The following is a 15,713-nucleotide window of genomic DNA, read 5'->3' on the forward strand; positions in this document are numbered from 1 at the left end:
GCTTCTTCCAGCAGTATGCTGCCTGTGTGTCCCAGGCTGCTTCTGTTTTTCCCTCCATGTCCTTTCCTCTACATTGGACCTTGGCTTAGGGGTTGAAGTCCCAGCTTGTAGGATCGGAGGCAGGATCTGCGTCAACCCTAGCAGGGGTGCTTCCAGTGTGATGACAGGCATCCTCAGCTGCATGCAGAATGATCTGGCCTTAGCATCTGATTTTCCCATCAAGGTGTTTTCCTCTGCCCCCCACCAGCTGGGACCCATTAAAACACTTCCTCTCCTCAGACCAGACTCCCCTAGTCAGTTCACTTTACCATCTGGTCCTGATTTCCCAGTCAAGGTGCAACAGTTTGCTCTGCTGGTTGAGGATCTCCTGGAACGGGTGGCCCCCCTCTTTTACAAACATGGATCCATTGTTCATATATACTAAACGTATAAAGACGGGGGAAATAATGGAGACTGCCTGCATTATTTCAACAAATATGACCAGGACCAGCTGTGCTAACCTCCATTCTCTTTATTTAATAGTTTAGGCTCTATAATTGGAGAAAATCTAATAAGCTCTGCATATGGCCTCTTTGTATGCACTTCCGATCTCACTAATGCCTTATGCTTTCAGTTACTTTCAGTAAACCACAACCTACTAATGACATGCAGAAATTGTCCTCTGTGCTTAAGTTATGAAGGATCTGAAGGCTTGAAGGGGTTCGCATTTTTAAATTACAGTTCGACATGTAGGACTTAATTATTTCTGGAAAAAGCACTAATTTTAAAAACAGTATTTACTTCTCCTGCAAATATTTTCACTCTCACCTTTCCCAGTGCGTCATCTCACAGTGTACTCAAGAGTATGTAACTTCATTGGCTTGCATAGGTAAACATGACATGAGAAACAAATTTGCACAACAGGTAGCTAAGAAGCACGAGGAGGCAAGGAAATACTAACAATGTGCAACATCACACAAGGGACCCCCTCTCTTAGGTGGAACCCTGGTTCTTTCAAAACATAGCATGAGAAGCCCCTGTTACATATGGCTTTCTGTAAAAGCTTCATTTGACATCGTAGGGCTTGGGGCCACAGCAGTAGGATCCCCCGCGGTTGTCTGAAGATAGCTTGTCGTTCCACGTTACAGGCACTCCGTTTAAATTTTTTGCATTGTTTCCTTGAGCTATTTAAATTGAGTTTTGTCAAACCAGCTGTCTTTGCAGTATTGAAAGTCTTTGTCCAGCTGCTGAGCAAACAGCTCTGTGAAATGCCACCTGGAAATCTGATTTGGAAGAAGCATGTTTTATCTATGTGCAGCTTCTTGGATTGACAGGTCTCAAAGCACATGGTGTTGTAGACCTTCTGTTTGCTTTTGTCAGTTTGTCTGCTTTGTCACCAAGAGTGTACACGGGACACCAGTTCAGGAACATGTAATTACTTTAAATGGATGTTAAACCTTGAGACAGGAATTCCAGCTTAGTTTTGTATTTTCCATTTTGAGGCAAAGGTTGGGTAGTTGACTATCCAAGCCTGCTGAGTGTTTAGCCGTAGCAGTAGACTGAGATGTTGAGCAGCTTTGCCCGTTGGCAAGTGCATAGACTGTTTTTGTGCCTGTGAATTTCTCATGGATCTCACAAACCCCTTCACACTTTTGTTTTCAGGTCCGTGAGCACATGTGGACCATAATCATGGAATCGGTGGTGCCCTCAGACAAGGGCAACTACACTTGTGTGGTGGAAAACAAGTACGGCAGCATCAACCACACCTACCAGCTCGATGTTGTGGGTCAGTTCCTTTCTTCTGCATCCCCACCCCGTTTCAACTTGGCTGCAAATGAGTTCTTAGTTTTTCCACTGTTTGCGTCATATGCGTTTCCTGACCATGTTTGGTTGGTTAATGGGGTAGACATTTCCACCAATTACCATTTCAGTTTAAAACTGTCAAATTATATCCCAGTTCACAAGACCTCAACTTTCTCCCATACATTGAATAGACACCATACCTGCTTCAGTTTAAAGCTGGAATAAAAGCACCGCAGGGATGTGGTATTTAAAGCACTTCAAGGATATGTTTTACTCATTAGCCTCTTTGAGAGATTTACAGATATTCCTCAAGAATTCCCTATTGTTACTTGCCAGCTCTGATACAGCAACAACTTGGGACATGTCTGCATTTTTCCATTCATTTAGGTAAAATGGCAGTAATTAGAGGCAAACGATATCTGTAGGAAAACTATTACTCAGACTATGCAATTTTTGACCAAGGGCTATAATGTGAAGGACATTCCTGAGTATCTGTCTGTGTTTCCCCAGGTGCCTCCAGTTTCTGTCCACACTTGTCATGGACTCTTTTAGATGCAGTTTTGATGCAATTCACTAACGTTTCAGTTGCCATGCAATTTGAAAATCGGGCTTTCCACCTCCTTACGGTATGTCTCTGCTTTTGTGTGGGTATACAGAACGCTCACCCCACAGGCCTATCCTCCAGGCCGGACTGCCAGCCAATCGCACGGTCATGGTGGGCAGCGATGTGGAGTTTGTGTGCAAGGTTTTCAGCGACCCCCAGCCGCATATCCAGTGGCTCAAGCACATCGAGGTCAATGGCAGTCGCGTCGGTCCCGATGGCTTGCCCTATGTCCGCGTCCTCAAGGTAGTGCACCTGTGAAGTGTATAGTGGGGAAATGGGGTAAGCCTTAATGTGAAAATGTTTTAATGTCTTAAATATGCGGTGATGCAGCGTGAAGAAAAACCACAGTAAGTTATACATTTCAGTTGCAAACAAACTTGTATGCACCGTGAATGGAGTTATGCTTTGCCACAGGAACTGTTTTATTACTGTTTTCTTTGTATTGAGTGCTGAGTCATGTCTATAGTATACAGCAGGTAGCATAGTGCTTAGATCTGCTGGCTTGATCTTGAAGGACTTGGGTTCTAATCCCACCTCCTCCCATAGCACCATTAAGCAAGGTATTTACCTGAAGTTGCTCATGTAAAAATGACCATAAACTGTGTAAATGGGTAAACAATAGCAAGTACCTTAACATTGTAAGTCACTTTGGTAATAAGTAAATAGATCGGGGTTCAAAGGAGGATGTAGTGAGGGGCTCAGCTCCGTGTTGGAACCTAGTGTCTCCAGGAAGGTTAATGTTCTGTAATCCCTATCTAAGGAAACCAACTGCTTTCTGCCAGTTGGAAACCACAGCCTGTCACCAAAAGCCCCACTGCCACACCTAGATGGGCGCCCAAGCCCTGCTGACCCGTGCTGTTAAAGGTGTCAACCTGTTTCTGTTCCCAGCACTCGGGGGTGAACAGCCTGGATACCCAGGTGCTGACCCTCTACAATGTGACGGAGGAGGAGAGCGGGGAGTATGTGTGTAAGGTGTCCAATTATATAGGAGAGGCCAATCAGTCGGCCTGGCTGACCGTCACCAGACATGAGGCTCAAGGTAACCGCCACAGAGGAGCAGCTAAGAAAGATTCCACATACTGACTGGGAAATATAGGCAGGCAGGCAGGCAGGCAGGCAAGGCTAGGTTCTGATTCGTATAGAGCGGTTATAACGTTAGTCTTGGCTGTTTCTCGCCTCCCTCGCTCCTGACTTGGTGTTTGACTTATGAATGACGCCATGGAAAAATCCCAGCAGAGCTGTTGGAAATGTTGATTCTTGATTTATGAAAGTTTCACCCCCTCCCCCCACATCCTGCATGTATCTTTTGCTCTCTCTCTCCTTCACACTCCTCCCCTCTCTCTGCTGCCCTCCTAAAATGGTTATCTTTTGCCATCCAGTTCTGTTCTTCTTTAAATACCCTGCAAGGTCTTGAGATCTGTTTGGAGAGTAGCTTGCCCTGAATTCCTCCTGTGTGACTCCTGTTCTCATCTGTTTCTGTCTGTGACTGAGCCTGAGTAAGTGAGCGCTCTGCTGAAGGATGCTCCATGTTGCCCATCTTCTGCATGTCAAGATGGGTCTAAAGAGTAGGGGTTGAAGAGGCAGAGTGGGAGACGTAGTTGGCCTCCTCCTGCCGAAATGGTGACGGGTCAGCCCAGGGTCCACCTGTTTACTCTGCTCCCCTTTTGGTCTAACCCTCCCCTCCACTAACCGGGTGCTGGGCAGACTTCATTTTAGCCCCAAACAGCATTTCTTTTCAGGATTCCAGGGTGTCTGGATGGGTTGGGAGGGGCATGCTGGAGCAAGTGAGTGCTGAGAAGAAGCCACTCTCACTTTCTTCTGTCAACTCACTGGACTCCAAAGCTTACCTTTCCTCAGTCTTTTTCTCATACATTTTTTTTTTTCTTCTTGGGCCTTCTTTTGGGGTCTGCTTCCATTGCTTTCTTCTAGAGTGCTGGCCTTAACACCACGGACAAGGAAATGGAAGTCCTCCAGCTGAGGAATGTGTCTTTTGAGGATGCTGGGGAGTATACCTGTTTGGCAGGCAATTCTATTGGGTACTCTCACCACTCTGCATGGTTGACCGTTCTCAAAGGTATAAATGGTTCTTCTATTTTCATTTGATCTTCTGATTTGCCTTCAACTTCCCAAATTCCTGCCTTGACCTAATCCACCCATTATTCAGTCTTTTTTTTTTGGGGCAGATTTCATGTAGAGGTAAACATCAGAAGAACATTATTGGCAATCAGATTTTGCACCTTTACACTGTATACCTAAATCATGTACCAGGTATCTATACCTAAACACTAAAAGGGTAATTCTTGACATAATATGCACAAGCTAATGTGCAGTATCCAAACAACAAAATCAATCATGGTAATGAGTTGTTTACAGTTTAGTCCCACACATGCAGTTCATTTAAATTCGCACCACTGCCCACTCATTGTTCTTCTATGCACATGACAGCTCCGCAAAAAATGACTAGTAGTTGTGGGTGATGAAGGCGGGTCTTCTTGTTGAGTTAACCAGCCCTACCCTTCCTGTCTTTGCGTCTATGCAATGTTTTTTTTTTTTTTTTTTTTTTTTTTTTTTTTTTTTTTTTTTTTTTTCCCTCGTTAAAAAAATAATCTTCCTATCCTGGGTGGGAGAGGAAATTTCTCATCTGTCTCCCTTGGTTCAATGAAACCACTGCATGTCAAACCCCTTTAACAGTTTAGAGTGTTCAGTAACCAGCCTTACAGGGCCTTCTACAGAGGACATGGTGTTAAACTTGCACTATGAACAGACAGACCTTTGTTTTAAGTTTGCCCAATGGTATAATATTGGACCTGATAGTTTAACGTTAAGAAAAATGGTTCTCCATGAAAGTTCTATTGCCTGTAGTCGGTTGTTCTTGTAAAAGGTGGGTGTTTGGCATAGCAGTGTGAGTTTCATTCAGGCCATAATGTTTCACTGATTATACAGATTTGTATGTTTGGCTGGATTTTTTTATTTATTTTATTTTTTTTTGTAAGATCCTTCAAGAGCGTCCTTTCCTCTGCTGGGTTTACCTGCCTTGCTGATGTCATTTCCTGCTGTGAAATGGACTCGGCACGCTCTTTAGGGTCGGCTTTGATAATTGCTTCCCCGCTGTGGATGTTTAATTCCTCTGCAGGAATTAACTTCAGTCCAATTATCAAGCCATTTGCTCACCCTTCAAACAGAAATGGTGTTTTCTCATGGTGTTGGTGCAGCTCAGTGCAGGTGTCCTTCAGAGGGGGAAAGCAACAGTATGAGCCCTGAATCATGGTACAACACATGCAGACTGCTGTACTATAAACCTGTTGTGGCAGTAATCTATAGAAGCGTTTACTGAAAGGAACGTTTTAAAATGTAAAATTGAAGGAGCAAATATACCAATCAGCCAAAACATTAAAACCACTGAGAGGGGAAGCAAATAACATCGATTATCTCATTACAATGGCACCTGTCAAGGGGTGGGATATATTAGGCAGCAAGTGAATAGTCAGTTCTTCAATCTGATGTGTTGGAAGCAGGAAAAATGGAGAAGCGGAAGGATCTGAGCGACTTTGACAAGGGCCAAATTTTGGTGGCTAGATGACTGGGTCAGAGCATCTCCGAAACAGCAGGTCTTGTGGGATGTTCCCTGTATGCAGTGGTTAGTACCTACCAAAAGTGGTCCAAGGAAGGACAACCGGTGACTGTCATGGGAGCCCAAGGCTCACTGATGTGCGTGGGGAGCGAAGGCTAGCCCATTTGGTCCGATTCCACAGAGGAGCTGCCGTAGCACAGATTGCCAAAAACCTTAATGCTGGCTGTGATAGAAAGGTGTCAGAACACACAGTGCATCGTAGCCTGCTGCGTAGCCACAGACCCAACAGAGTGCCCATGCTGACCCCTGTCTACTGCTGAAAGCGCCCACAATGGGCACATGAGCGTCAGAACTGGACCATGGAGCAATGGAAGAAATTGGCCTGGTCTGACAAAACATGATTTTTTAGATCATGTGGATGGCCAGGTGTGTGTGTGTGTGTGTGTGTCTCATTTACCTGGAGATGAGATGGGAAGAAGGCAAGCTGGCAGAAGCAGTATGATGCTCTGGACAATGTTCTGCTGGGAAACTTTGGGTCCTGGCATTCATGTGGATGTTAATTTGACATGTACCACCTACCTAAAGATTGTTGCAGATTATGTACACCCTTTCATAGTGACTGTATTTCCTGATGGCAGTGGCCTCTTTCAGCAGGATAATGTGCCCTGCCACACTGCAACCAATTGTTCAGGAATGGTTTGAGGAACCTGACAAAGAGTTTGAGGTGTTGACTTGGCCTCAAAATTCCCCCGATCTCAATTTGATCGAGCATGTGTGAGATGTGCTGGAAAAACAAATCCAATCCATGGAGGTCCCACCTCACTACTTGCAGGACTTGAAGGATCTGCTGCTAACATCTTGGTGCCAGATACCACAGGACACCTTCAGAGGTCTTGTGGAGTCCATGCCTCAACAGGTCAGAGCTATTTTGACTGCATGAGGGGGACCTACACAGTATTAGGCAGGCGGTTTTAATGTTTTGGCTGATTGGTGTATATTACCCAGACATACTGCCACTGTAGAAGGTGGTTGCTGTGCTATGCAGAAGTGATTACTACACACCAGGATATCAGATCAGCATGTCCTGCCAGGTACATGCTGTGGTAGAATCCCAGTTATTTCCTTTGAAACCTTAGAAACCCATTTTAAGGACCATAGCACAACTTCCCCCCTCCCCCTTTTGCTTATGGCATTATTGCAGGGCTTTTGTAGCTCTGTAATCCTGTGTTCAGTTTCAAGTGTGCCTCTTTGATGTTTACCAGGAAATGGCAGGGGAATGTCAGATTTTATAACAACCAGCACACAAGAACCCCAGGGCTTATTTACATTAAAAATCATAACCACAGTATGCATTGCTTTTAAAAAAATACATAAAGGGAGACGGAATGGGAAATATTCCTTTTGATGTGCTGCTCTTTCAGTTTCTGTTCTGTGTGAGGAGCTTCTGTAAGTGTGGATATGTGATGTCTGTCTGGGTGGCTCTCAGTCTGCGTACTTGTGTGTAAAGAAAAACGCATTGTTAAGTATGACTACATTTGTGTTTTTATTAAGTGACTTGTATGAAAAACAGGACCCGTCTTATCCATAAATCAGTTCGGTGTCACAAGTGTGCTTAGTAAATATTGAATTCCTCTGCTGGAGTGTCTTTGCACTGTTTTGAAACCAGTGCTTTGATCTTCACCTTAAATGGTTTAAGGGTTTTAAAAGACATCCAGTGGTGCATTTCTCATGTCTGTCCTGCCCAGCGTAAAGGAGTACAAGCCCAAGTGCAAGCATGTGTGGTCAGCCCGGCTGGGTTGCGTCTCGGCCAGCTGGGACGCTTCAGAACCGGACTGGCCTGTTCCTTAACCGATCCGAGGGTGGTTGCGCATCACGCTGGCAGAGAACCACGGCTGAAATTCGACGCCACAAAGAGGCCATTGTTGTGCCACAATAGGAGTTTGTGCTCTGCTCTCTGCGACAGTCGTGTCAAGGGTCCTGGTTTTAATACGTCACGGGCGTGTTGGTGTGCTTGCGCATGCGAGTGTGTTCACCGCCCCCATTTGTGTGTTGTGCCTGTTACGTCTGGGCAGCAGTTTGGTGCAGAGGGAGGGGGAGAGCGCATGCTGGTGTTTAGTCTCCAGAGGTCTGTCCGGTCTTTGAGTTTATGCCTGACTTGGTCCCTCCCTGTTCTTACCTTTTGTCCTGTGTGGCCAGCCTTGCCCCCTTCTCCAGTTCCCAACCAGACATACCTGGAAGTGCTCATCTACTGTGTGGGCTTCTTCCTCATCTGTGTCATGGTGGTCGTCGCTATCATCTTCAAGATGCGCAGCACCTCTAAGAAGAGCGAATTCAATGGCCAACTGGCTGTACACAAACTAGCAAAGAGCATCCCGCTCCGCAGACAGGTAACAGAAAGTAGATGGGGGGTTTGAACTCTTACACTACCTTGCACTCTGATATATCAGATCTTCAAGCTGTTAGACATTTTTGTTTTAGTTTTCACGTTGTGTATACGTTTGCAATTTCCGGTATACATGATTATCTGAGCCATTTTTGGTGTGAACAAATGTGCTTATTACAGAGCGTGGCTTTTGGCAAACAGGTATGAATATATGATGGACGTTATTGGACTTCAAAAGGTTATCCTCCTCCTATGAGCTTCTCCTCCATAAAGGCCTTCCCACTAAAGCCCTAGTTTCCTCCTGCCACCACCCTTTAGTTCTCCCAGTTTTGGGCAGAGAATTAGTGTTTTCACATTGCACTCTCTCCCAGACCCCATGTCCTGCTCTCAGAAGATGACCTTCTTGTCTCTGCCTGCAGGTCTCTGTGGACTCGAGCTCTTCTCTGAACTCGGGGGTTATGCTGGTACGTCCTTCGCGCCTCTCCTCCAGCGGCTCACCCATGTTGTCAGGGGTGTCAGAGTATGAACTTCCACAAGACCCTCGCTGGGAGCTGCCACGGGACAGGTGAGAAGAGAATCCTGAAGTGTGTGCCTGATGCTCTCCACCACCTGTCTTTCTGCTGCCTTGTTCCACTGCGCCAAGTGGTGGTATGGCCCACGGGTCTGTCTTTGTGTCCTTTACCCTACCTGAACTTCTTTCTCTCTGTTCTGCAGGCTCGTCCTTGGAAAGCCCCTGGGGGAGGGATGCTTTGGACAGGTGGTAATGGGAGAGGCCTTGGGCCTGGACAAGGAAAAGCCCAACCGTATCACCAAGGTTGCTGTCAAGATGCTCAAGTGTAAGCAGAGGGATATTTAGGCACGTGGGGTACAGCACTACCTGTTAGCAGAACATGTGTAATATAGGCATGGTTTGTTGTTGGGGACATAACCTCTGCAAAATACATCAAGGGAATCTTGTGTACACTAGGAAGAGCTTCAGTGGAACATTGACATATATTGGAAGTTGGTTTTCAGTTTGCTTTTGAAATACCTTGAATGCGAAAAACTGACAGAGCAGAAGACTTACTAGAGAAGATTAAATTACGGGGACGTATTTAAGGCCGAGAGAGAGGAAGTTGAAGTGAGCAAGTCAAACAGCTGCAGCAGCGAGCTTTTCTTGAGGTGAACATGTAGCAGACAGCATCGCTTCCTGGCCCACAGCTGCTGTACACACACTTGGCCCCCTCAAAGTGTAAAAGCAGCGTGTAAATTTATGATGCTCTGCAGTGTCAGATATATGAGCATCTCCATAAAATATAATGCACTGCTGGGGTAACAGGGATTTTCCCTTACTACCTTTTTACTCCCTTGGATGTCAGGCATGTTTTGGCATGTATGGATGGTGACCTCTGGCTTGTATCCACACTGCTGATGGGAACAGGCTTTCTGTCCAGGAACTGCGTAGCTGCAAGGTGTACCAAAACACTGGGTGGGCTGAAGTACTCTCTAAACCTGTTGTATTTTATCAAAGAATGTTTACAGTTAATTTTCCAGAGCAGGAACTACTATGTGCATGTTGCCCTCCCCTCTCCCCCCCACCGACAAACTTAATAAATCTGTTTCTTTCCAGCTGATGCAACAGAGAAGGACCTGTCAGATCTTATCTCAGAGATGGAGATGATGAAGATCATTGGCAAACACAAGAACATTATCAACCTGCTTGGAGCTTGCACTCAGGATGGTGAGGACGCCCGTGTGTTTGCACTAGAAAGATTGACGAGCTTTCCGTGAACGATGCATAGAAAAAGCCATCACGTACAGACACATTATGCATGCATGATGGGATTTCTCCTCTGGTTTCCAAAGTGTCTGAGCGCAACTACTAGCAGCATCGTGATGTCTCTCGCTTCCTCTCACATATCCTCTGGCAGTGTTGTCCACCTTGTAAAGGGATTAAATCTGCAAATTGCCCCCACCCACCCCTGAGCAGTTTTCTGCTGAGCTTACAGGGAACACATGCAGTCATTATTTAAGCTGATCTCTGGGCGATTTGATGGCTTCAGCACGCCAAAGATCCTCTCTCCAGCCACTTTAAGCACTGTTTGGCTTTTGGCAGAAGGTTTTGTCCACACAAGCAGTTCCTCACCACCGTGTCATTTTCACGCCCCTCCAAGCTGAGACTTTCTTCAGAAAGGAAAAGAGGAAATGAAGATGTTTCCCTTCTAACAGCCCAAGTGAGAATTCTGAAAAGGACTTTCAACTGGTATTTTGCTTTTTTTTTTTTTTTTTTCTTTTCTTTTTCCCCTTTTCTTGCTCTGTTCCAGAGAAGTGATTGTTCCCCCCTAAGACTGACTGATTCCTTCTGCTTTGTTTTCGTTGTCCTTGCTGCTGTTTTTGGTGAAGATTCAGATCCCCTTTAGTCCATTAAGCCCTCAGACCCTCGCATGACTTCATATTGAAACGAGAAGAGTTGATTGAGAACACGAGGGGTCCTTACGGGCCGGCAGTGTCGTGGCTGCACATGTAACAAGAGACAACCCTGTCTGTTGTCCTGCACAGGCCCCCTCTACGTGATTGTGGAGTACGCTGCCAAGGGCAATCTGCGGGAGTACTTGCGGGCACGTCGACCTCCCGGCATGGAGTATTGCTACAACCCCGACCAGGTGCCCGTGGAGAGCATGTCCGTCAAGGATCTTGTTTCTTGCGCCTACCAGGTGGCCCGGGGGATGGAGTACCTTGCCTCAAAAAAGGTAACAGCCAGGAAGTCGAGCGACCGTGTTAGGACATTCCTAGCTAGACTGGTGTACTTACGACCTTCTGTGCATGTGTATGTGCTCGCGTGCAGTGTATCCACAGGGACCTGGCTGCCCGCAATGTGCTTGTGACTGAAGATAATGTGATGAAGATTGCAGACTTTGGTCTGGCCAGAGACATCCACCATATTGACTACTACAAGAAGACCACCAACGTGAGTGGGACCGTGGGGCTTTTCGTACGCGCTGCTTTCGTTTCATTTGCCTGTTGAAATAGTCATTTGCAGGATATTACGAACGTGTTGCGTTCTGTCAGGTTTCTAAGATCCGAACAGTGTTGTTTGCTAGGAGGGTTGTTTCTTCAGTGGTCAAAGTAGCAAATGGTCACTAAGAATGAAAGCAACTTGCGGTCATTTTGACAGTTCTTTGCTAATTAAATAGTAGTTACATGTACTGGATACAGATAAATTTACTCACTCCCACTTTGTCCCCCCAGAGGAGGGCTCAGATTGTGCGTGAGGTTAACCTAAGTGAGTGACAGATACATCTGTTTCTTTTTATTTTCTTCTCTTTTTTTTTTTTTTTTTTTTTTTGTCATCTTAAGCAGCAGAGATTGGAGTGTTTTTTGTGCTCAATATACTGTGCTATAACTTTACATCTTAAAGGATCACAGGTGTCTGGCTGTATTCTAACGGAAGATATGGTCTTTTCACAGGGCCGGTTGCCAGTGAAGTGGATGGCACCAGAGGCCTTGTTTGACAGGATTTACACACACCAAAGTGACGTGTGAGTCTTAAGCTCTTTTGCAAAGCGGCGCGCAAAACCCATGGGATCCGTGTACTTGGTTAATAGGAATTTCACTCAGGTGTCCAATGAAAGCACCTTTCCTGGTCAGAAGTGTACTTTTCTGTCCAGTGTGGTGCCTGCTGTGCCTCCTGGGTTTTGTAGTCCTTATTTGACAGAGGCAGCCTGTGGACTCATTCCTGTAGTCAGCAACGTCATCCTGCCAGCTCTGCAGATTGGCTCGCTGACCCTGTGTTCCGCAGGTGGTCCTTTGGCGTTTTGCTGTGGGAGATCTTCACGCTGGGTGGCTCACCCTACCCAGGGGTTCCTGTGGAAGAACTCTTCAAGCTGCTCAAGGAAGGCCATCGCATGGACCGGCCCTCCACCTGTACCCATGAGCTGTAAGGGACCTGCGGTAGCCCAGGCGATGCAGTGTGGATACCTAGTTCCGGCCAAGCAAACAGAAGTTGTTGCCCCATCGACATGATGGATTAAAGAATGGTTTTTAACATGTCCTGTCATGGCAGGCAGCCATTTTGGCTCTTTGATGTCCGGTTTCGCATTAGTTGCCAGGCTTTAAAATGTCAGCGCAAATGTTCAGCTGCTGATGTGGGGCTCTCCTCCAGTAATTGATTTACCATGGAGCAGGCAGTTATTACTCTCAGCCCTCTTGCCTTCTCTCCCTCTGTTGCACCAATCTTGATATTTTGACAACATTTTAGTTGTTCCTCTTCCGTTATTGATCGCATTTTCTTTATCGATCATATTTGCTGCCAGCAAGCAGGTATTGATTGTGACCCCTTTTCTTTGGCAGCTATATGATGATGCGGGACTGTTGGCATGCTGTGCCCTCTCAGAGGCCAACTTTCAAGCAGTTGGTGGAGGACTTGGACCGCACCCTTGCCATGTCATCCAACCAGGTGGGTGTTTGCTTTTCCTCCACAGCAATTCCATTAACCCGATTCAGTGTATCCGTCCGGTCCGAATGCAGATCGGGTTTCGTAGACGGACATTCCTCCCTTTTCAGCTGATGTATGAAAGTGATGATGCTACACTGGATATGTAGCGATGGCCTTCTTTCCTCATTCACTTTTGACCTGCCCGAACAGTGTTTCTCTGGTATGGCAAAATGTATCCCGATTAAACGTACCAAATTGTTCTGTCTGAAAGGTCGGTGAAGTCCAGCTTCATTCTGTATAGTTCAGATTTTTGCAGCACAATGACTTGCTCATCTTGCCTTTGAAGTCTTGTCTCACGGGCTGAAACCGGCTAGAAGGATAGCAGTGATTTGCGGTCGCTGTTTTTAATTTACAGTGAGCGAGGGCTCAGCGTTTGCTGTGTCGGTTCTGTGAACTGTAACGGTAGATGGCCGTTTATCACCTTCCCAGGAGTACCTGGACCTGTCGGTGCCCTTGAACCAGTACTCTCCCAGCTACCCCGACACCCGCGGCTCCACCTGCTCTTCCGGCGAGGATTCTGTGTTCTCCCATGATGCTGCGGCTGCTGAGGAGCCCTGCCTTCCCAAGTTCCCTCCACAGCCCAACAGGCCGGCGTTCAAGAAACGCTAATGCAGTCTGCTGACCCCTTACCCTCTAACCCCACACGACCTGTACTGCTTCCGCTGGCCTTCTTGACCTCCGCTCCCCGCTAAACTGGACTCTGCGTAGAGCCTGACTACTGCGGGTGATCGTCACCACCACCACCTCCCACATCAGAGGAGAAGGACTTTGTGCCACATGATCAGACTGAGAGAGCAGGAGGAGCTCTCAGGACCAGCCTGCAAGGATGGGACAGAACCTGCTTACAAGCAGGAGAGAAACTTCTCAGTACTGCTTCCATTTGCAATGATTATTTCCATTTCTCACTCTCCATTAAACAGAATGAAGGGTTATTTTTTATTTTCAGATCTGCTCCAAAGAAAGATTCAGCCAGCGAAGAGCTACGGCAATTTGCTCCGTAGCTGGTTGGTTGTAAATACAGTTATAAATTTATAAATATGAGTATTTACAGTGTACTCTTTATTTTTATTTTACCTTTCCCCTTTTTGTACAATGATGCTGCCGCTTTCAACAGTTTTTTGATATTCTCTAAGGGAAATACTGTATGCTTAGGAGGGAGGGGCCAGATTTTTATATCCTGCAATGAATTAATGTTATGTTTAGATGTGTTTATGCTCATTATCTGGCCAGTTGTTTTGAGTTTGCCTATGCCCTTTGCACGACCTGCTGCTCAAATACAAGTAATCCATTCCTCTCTTATGCCGTCAGCTCACTCTGTGCATGCTTGAATGTGGGTCTGATGAAATTTGAAGATGACCAAATCAGATGGAGCTCTATGTGTTTGTTCTAATATTCATTGTCACCACTGGTAGAGAATCGCAGAACTGCAGGACGCACGTGTTGTATACAACAGCGTCTCAGCACATTTTGTCACTCGTTCACCTTTCCTTGACCCATTATTCCTTTTAACCAATGGAAGACTTGATCAGTGGTAACTTGGTTTATCCGTAGAAAACGTGGATCAGAAACTACAGTGCACTTTATCACTGCTTATCTGTCATGTAAAGATTTGTGATTCTGTAATCTGAAACACCCCTAGAGTTTTCAGTAGATCTCTGACAGGGATATACGGAAAACGCTAATGTCATCGTAAAGGCTTATAAATAAAACTTTATTAAAAATGAATCATTAAAGCTTTCAAAGCATGAAAGTACTTCATAAACAGGTCCATAAATAAGGTTGGCTGCTTGTCTTTGAGGTTTAAATCATGTTTACAGGCTTGGCGTGACAGACATTTCAATCTCCGACTCATTTAGTTTGGGTTACGGGGGCTGATTAAAAATGGTAATGAGCTGCTGACATTAGGGGAAATGGCCAATGGAGGCGAGAAACACGGCGAGTGGTAAGCATCTGATTTATAGCGCTAAACGTTGCTTCCGTGCAGCATGTGGTGCATCGATCAATGTGTGTCCTGGGGGCCTCTTTGGAGTCCGGGTTTTTGCCTGCCTGTCCAGACGTCTCAAGATACACGGTAGGCCAACCATAGGAACTTGGTGCACTGGCCCTGGTGGAAGGTTACAGGTGTACTGGAGTCAGATTGTATTTAAAATGTTCCCAAAAACAGGCTCTAACTGAGGCTTTTACTTTCTTGCATGCATGTATGTGTTTTGAGGCAAGTGAACATTTGCAAACGGGGGGGGGGGGGGGGACTAGCTTGGTGTCAAGTCTTTGCTCCTGTGCCTAGGGATCCAACTTCTGGATGCCGGATTACCAAAAGGTTACTAAATTTTTTTTTATTATTATTTATTTATTTATTTATTTATTTATTTATTTAAAAAAAAGGCATGTTCCCAATCAAACATGCAAATCTGCTGACGAGAAAGCTTTTCACATCCTAATGGAACACGCAACACAAGGAGACCGTATGCTTTTAACCGAGACAGACGATCCTGCTGCTTGCTTTCATTCTGTATAAAAAATGGCTTTAATCCCATACCTGCTGTTCCTTTGATATGCACTTAGTTTGCTTGCAGAAAAATGCATTTCCAGGAACAAGGCGATGCTTATCTGGTTTACGTACAGGAAAGACTGTGAATGATTAACACTGGCATGTTTTTGATTCCTGGGTCTGATGTTCTCATCTGGCCTTTTTCTACTGGGAAGCAGTTATAGGAGGGAAGGCAGGAAAATTGCACTGGTGCTTGGAAGTGTCAGCTGCGAGTAGTGGCGTCTGCCTGTTTCCCATTGCCACCGAGGGCCTTGTGTGAGCATAAAGTGAAGGGCTGGGATCCGGCTTTACGACCAAGCAATGGAGCACGCCTGGAATGCGTGGTGCTATCAAACTGTTTGCATTATCACC

At 45.9% G+C, this 15,713-nt stretch overlaps 1 protein-coding gene across 3 annotated transcripts in view; it reads left to right on the forward strand.

The window, feature by feature from the left end:
• fgfr1a (fibroblast growth factor receptor 1a) overlaps positions 1 to 14,105 on the forward strand; it is a 33,963-nt gene extending 19,858 nt beyond the window's left edge. The window contains exons 6-18 of one of the 3 annotated variants that reach the window (XM_018744102.2): positions 1,642 to 1,765; positions 2,439 to 2,629; positions 3,275 to 3,425; positions 8,154 to 8,344; positions 8,760 to 8,905; positions 9,055 to 9,176; positions 9,950 to 10,060; positions 10,879 to 11,069; positions 11,165 to 11,287; positions 11,788 to 11,858; positions 12,119 to 12,256; positions 12,670 to 12,775; positions 13,244 to 14,105. In XM_018744102.2, the coding sequence (XP_018599618.1) occupies positions 1,642 to 1,765; positions 2,439 to 2,629; positions 3,275 to 3,425; positions 8,154 to 8,344; positions 8,760 to 8,905; positions 9,055 to 9,176; positions 9,950 to 10,060; positions 10,879 to 11,069; positions 11,165 to 11,287; positions 11,788 to 11,858; positions 12,119 to 12,256; positions 12,670 to 12,775; positions 13,244 to 13,423 (1,845 nt within the window). In that variant the 3' untranslated portion in view covers positions 13,424 to 14,105. Of the gene's footprint in view, positions 1 to 1,641; positions 1,766 to 2,438; positions 2,630 to 3,274; positions 3,426 to 4,315; positions 4,461 to 8,153; positions 8,351 to 8,759; positions 8,906 to 9,054; positions 9,177 to 9,949; positions 10,061 to 10,878; positions 11,070 to 11,164; positions 11,288 to 11,787; positions 11,859 to 12,118; positions 12,257 to 12,669; positions 12,776 to 13,243 lie in introns of all 3 variants that reach the window. The other 2 variants (XM_018744100.2, XM_018744101.2) reach the window with 2 other exon arrangements.
• Positions 14,106 to 15,713: the final 1,608 nt, after the last annotated feature.

The sequence above is a fragment of the Scleropages formosus genome, chromosome 12 (assembly GCF_900964775.1).
Source record: "Scleropages formosus chromosome 12, fSclFor1.1, whole genome shotgun sequence".
NCBI lineage: Eukaryota > Metazoa > Chordata > Actinopteri > Osteoglossiformes > Osteoglossidae > Scleropages > Scleropages formosus.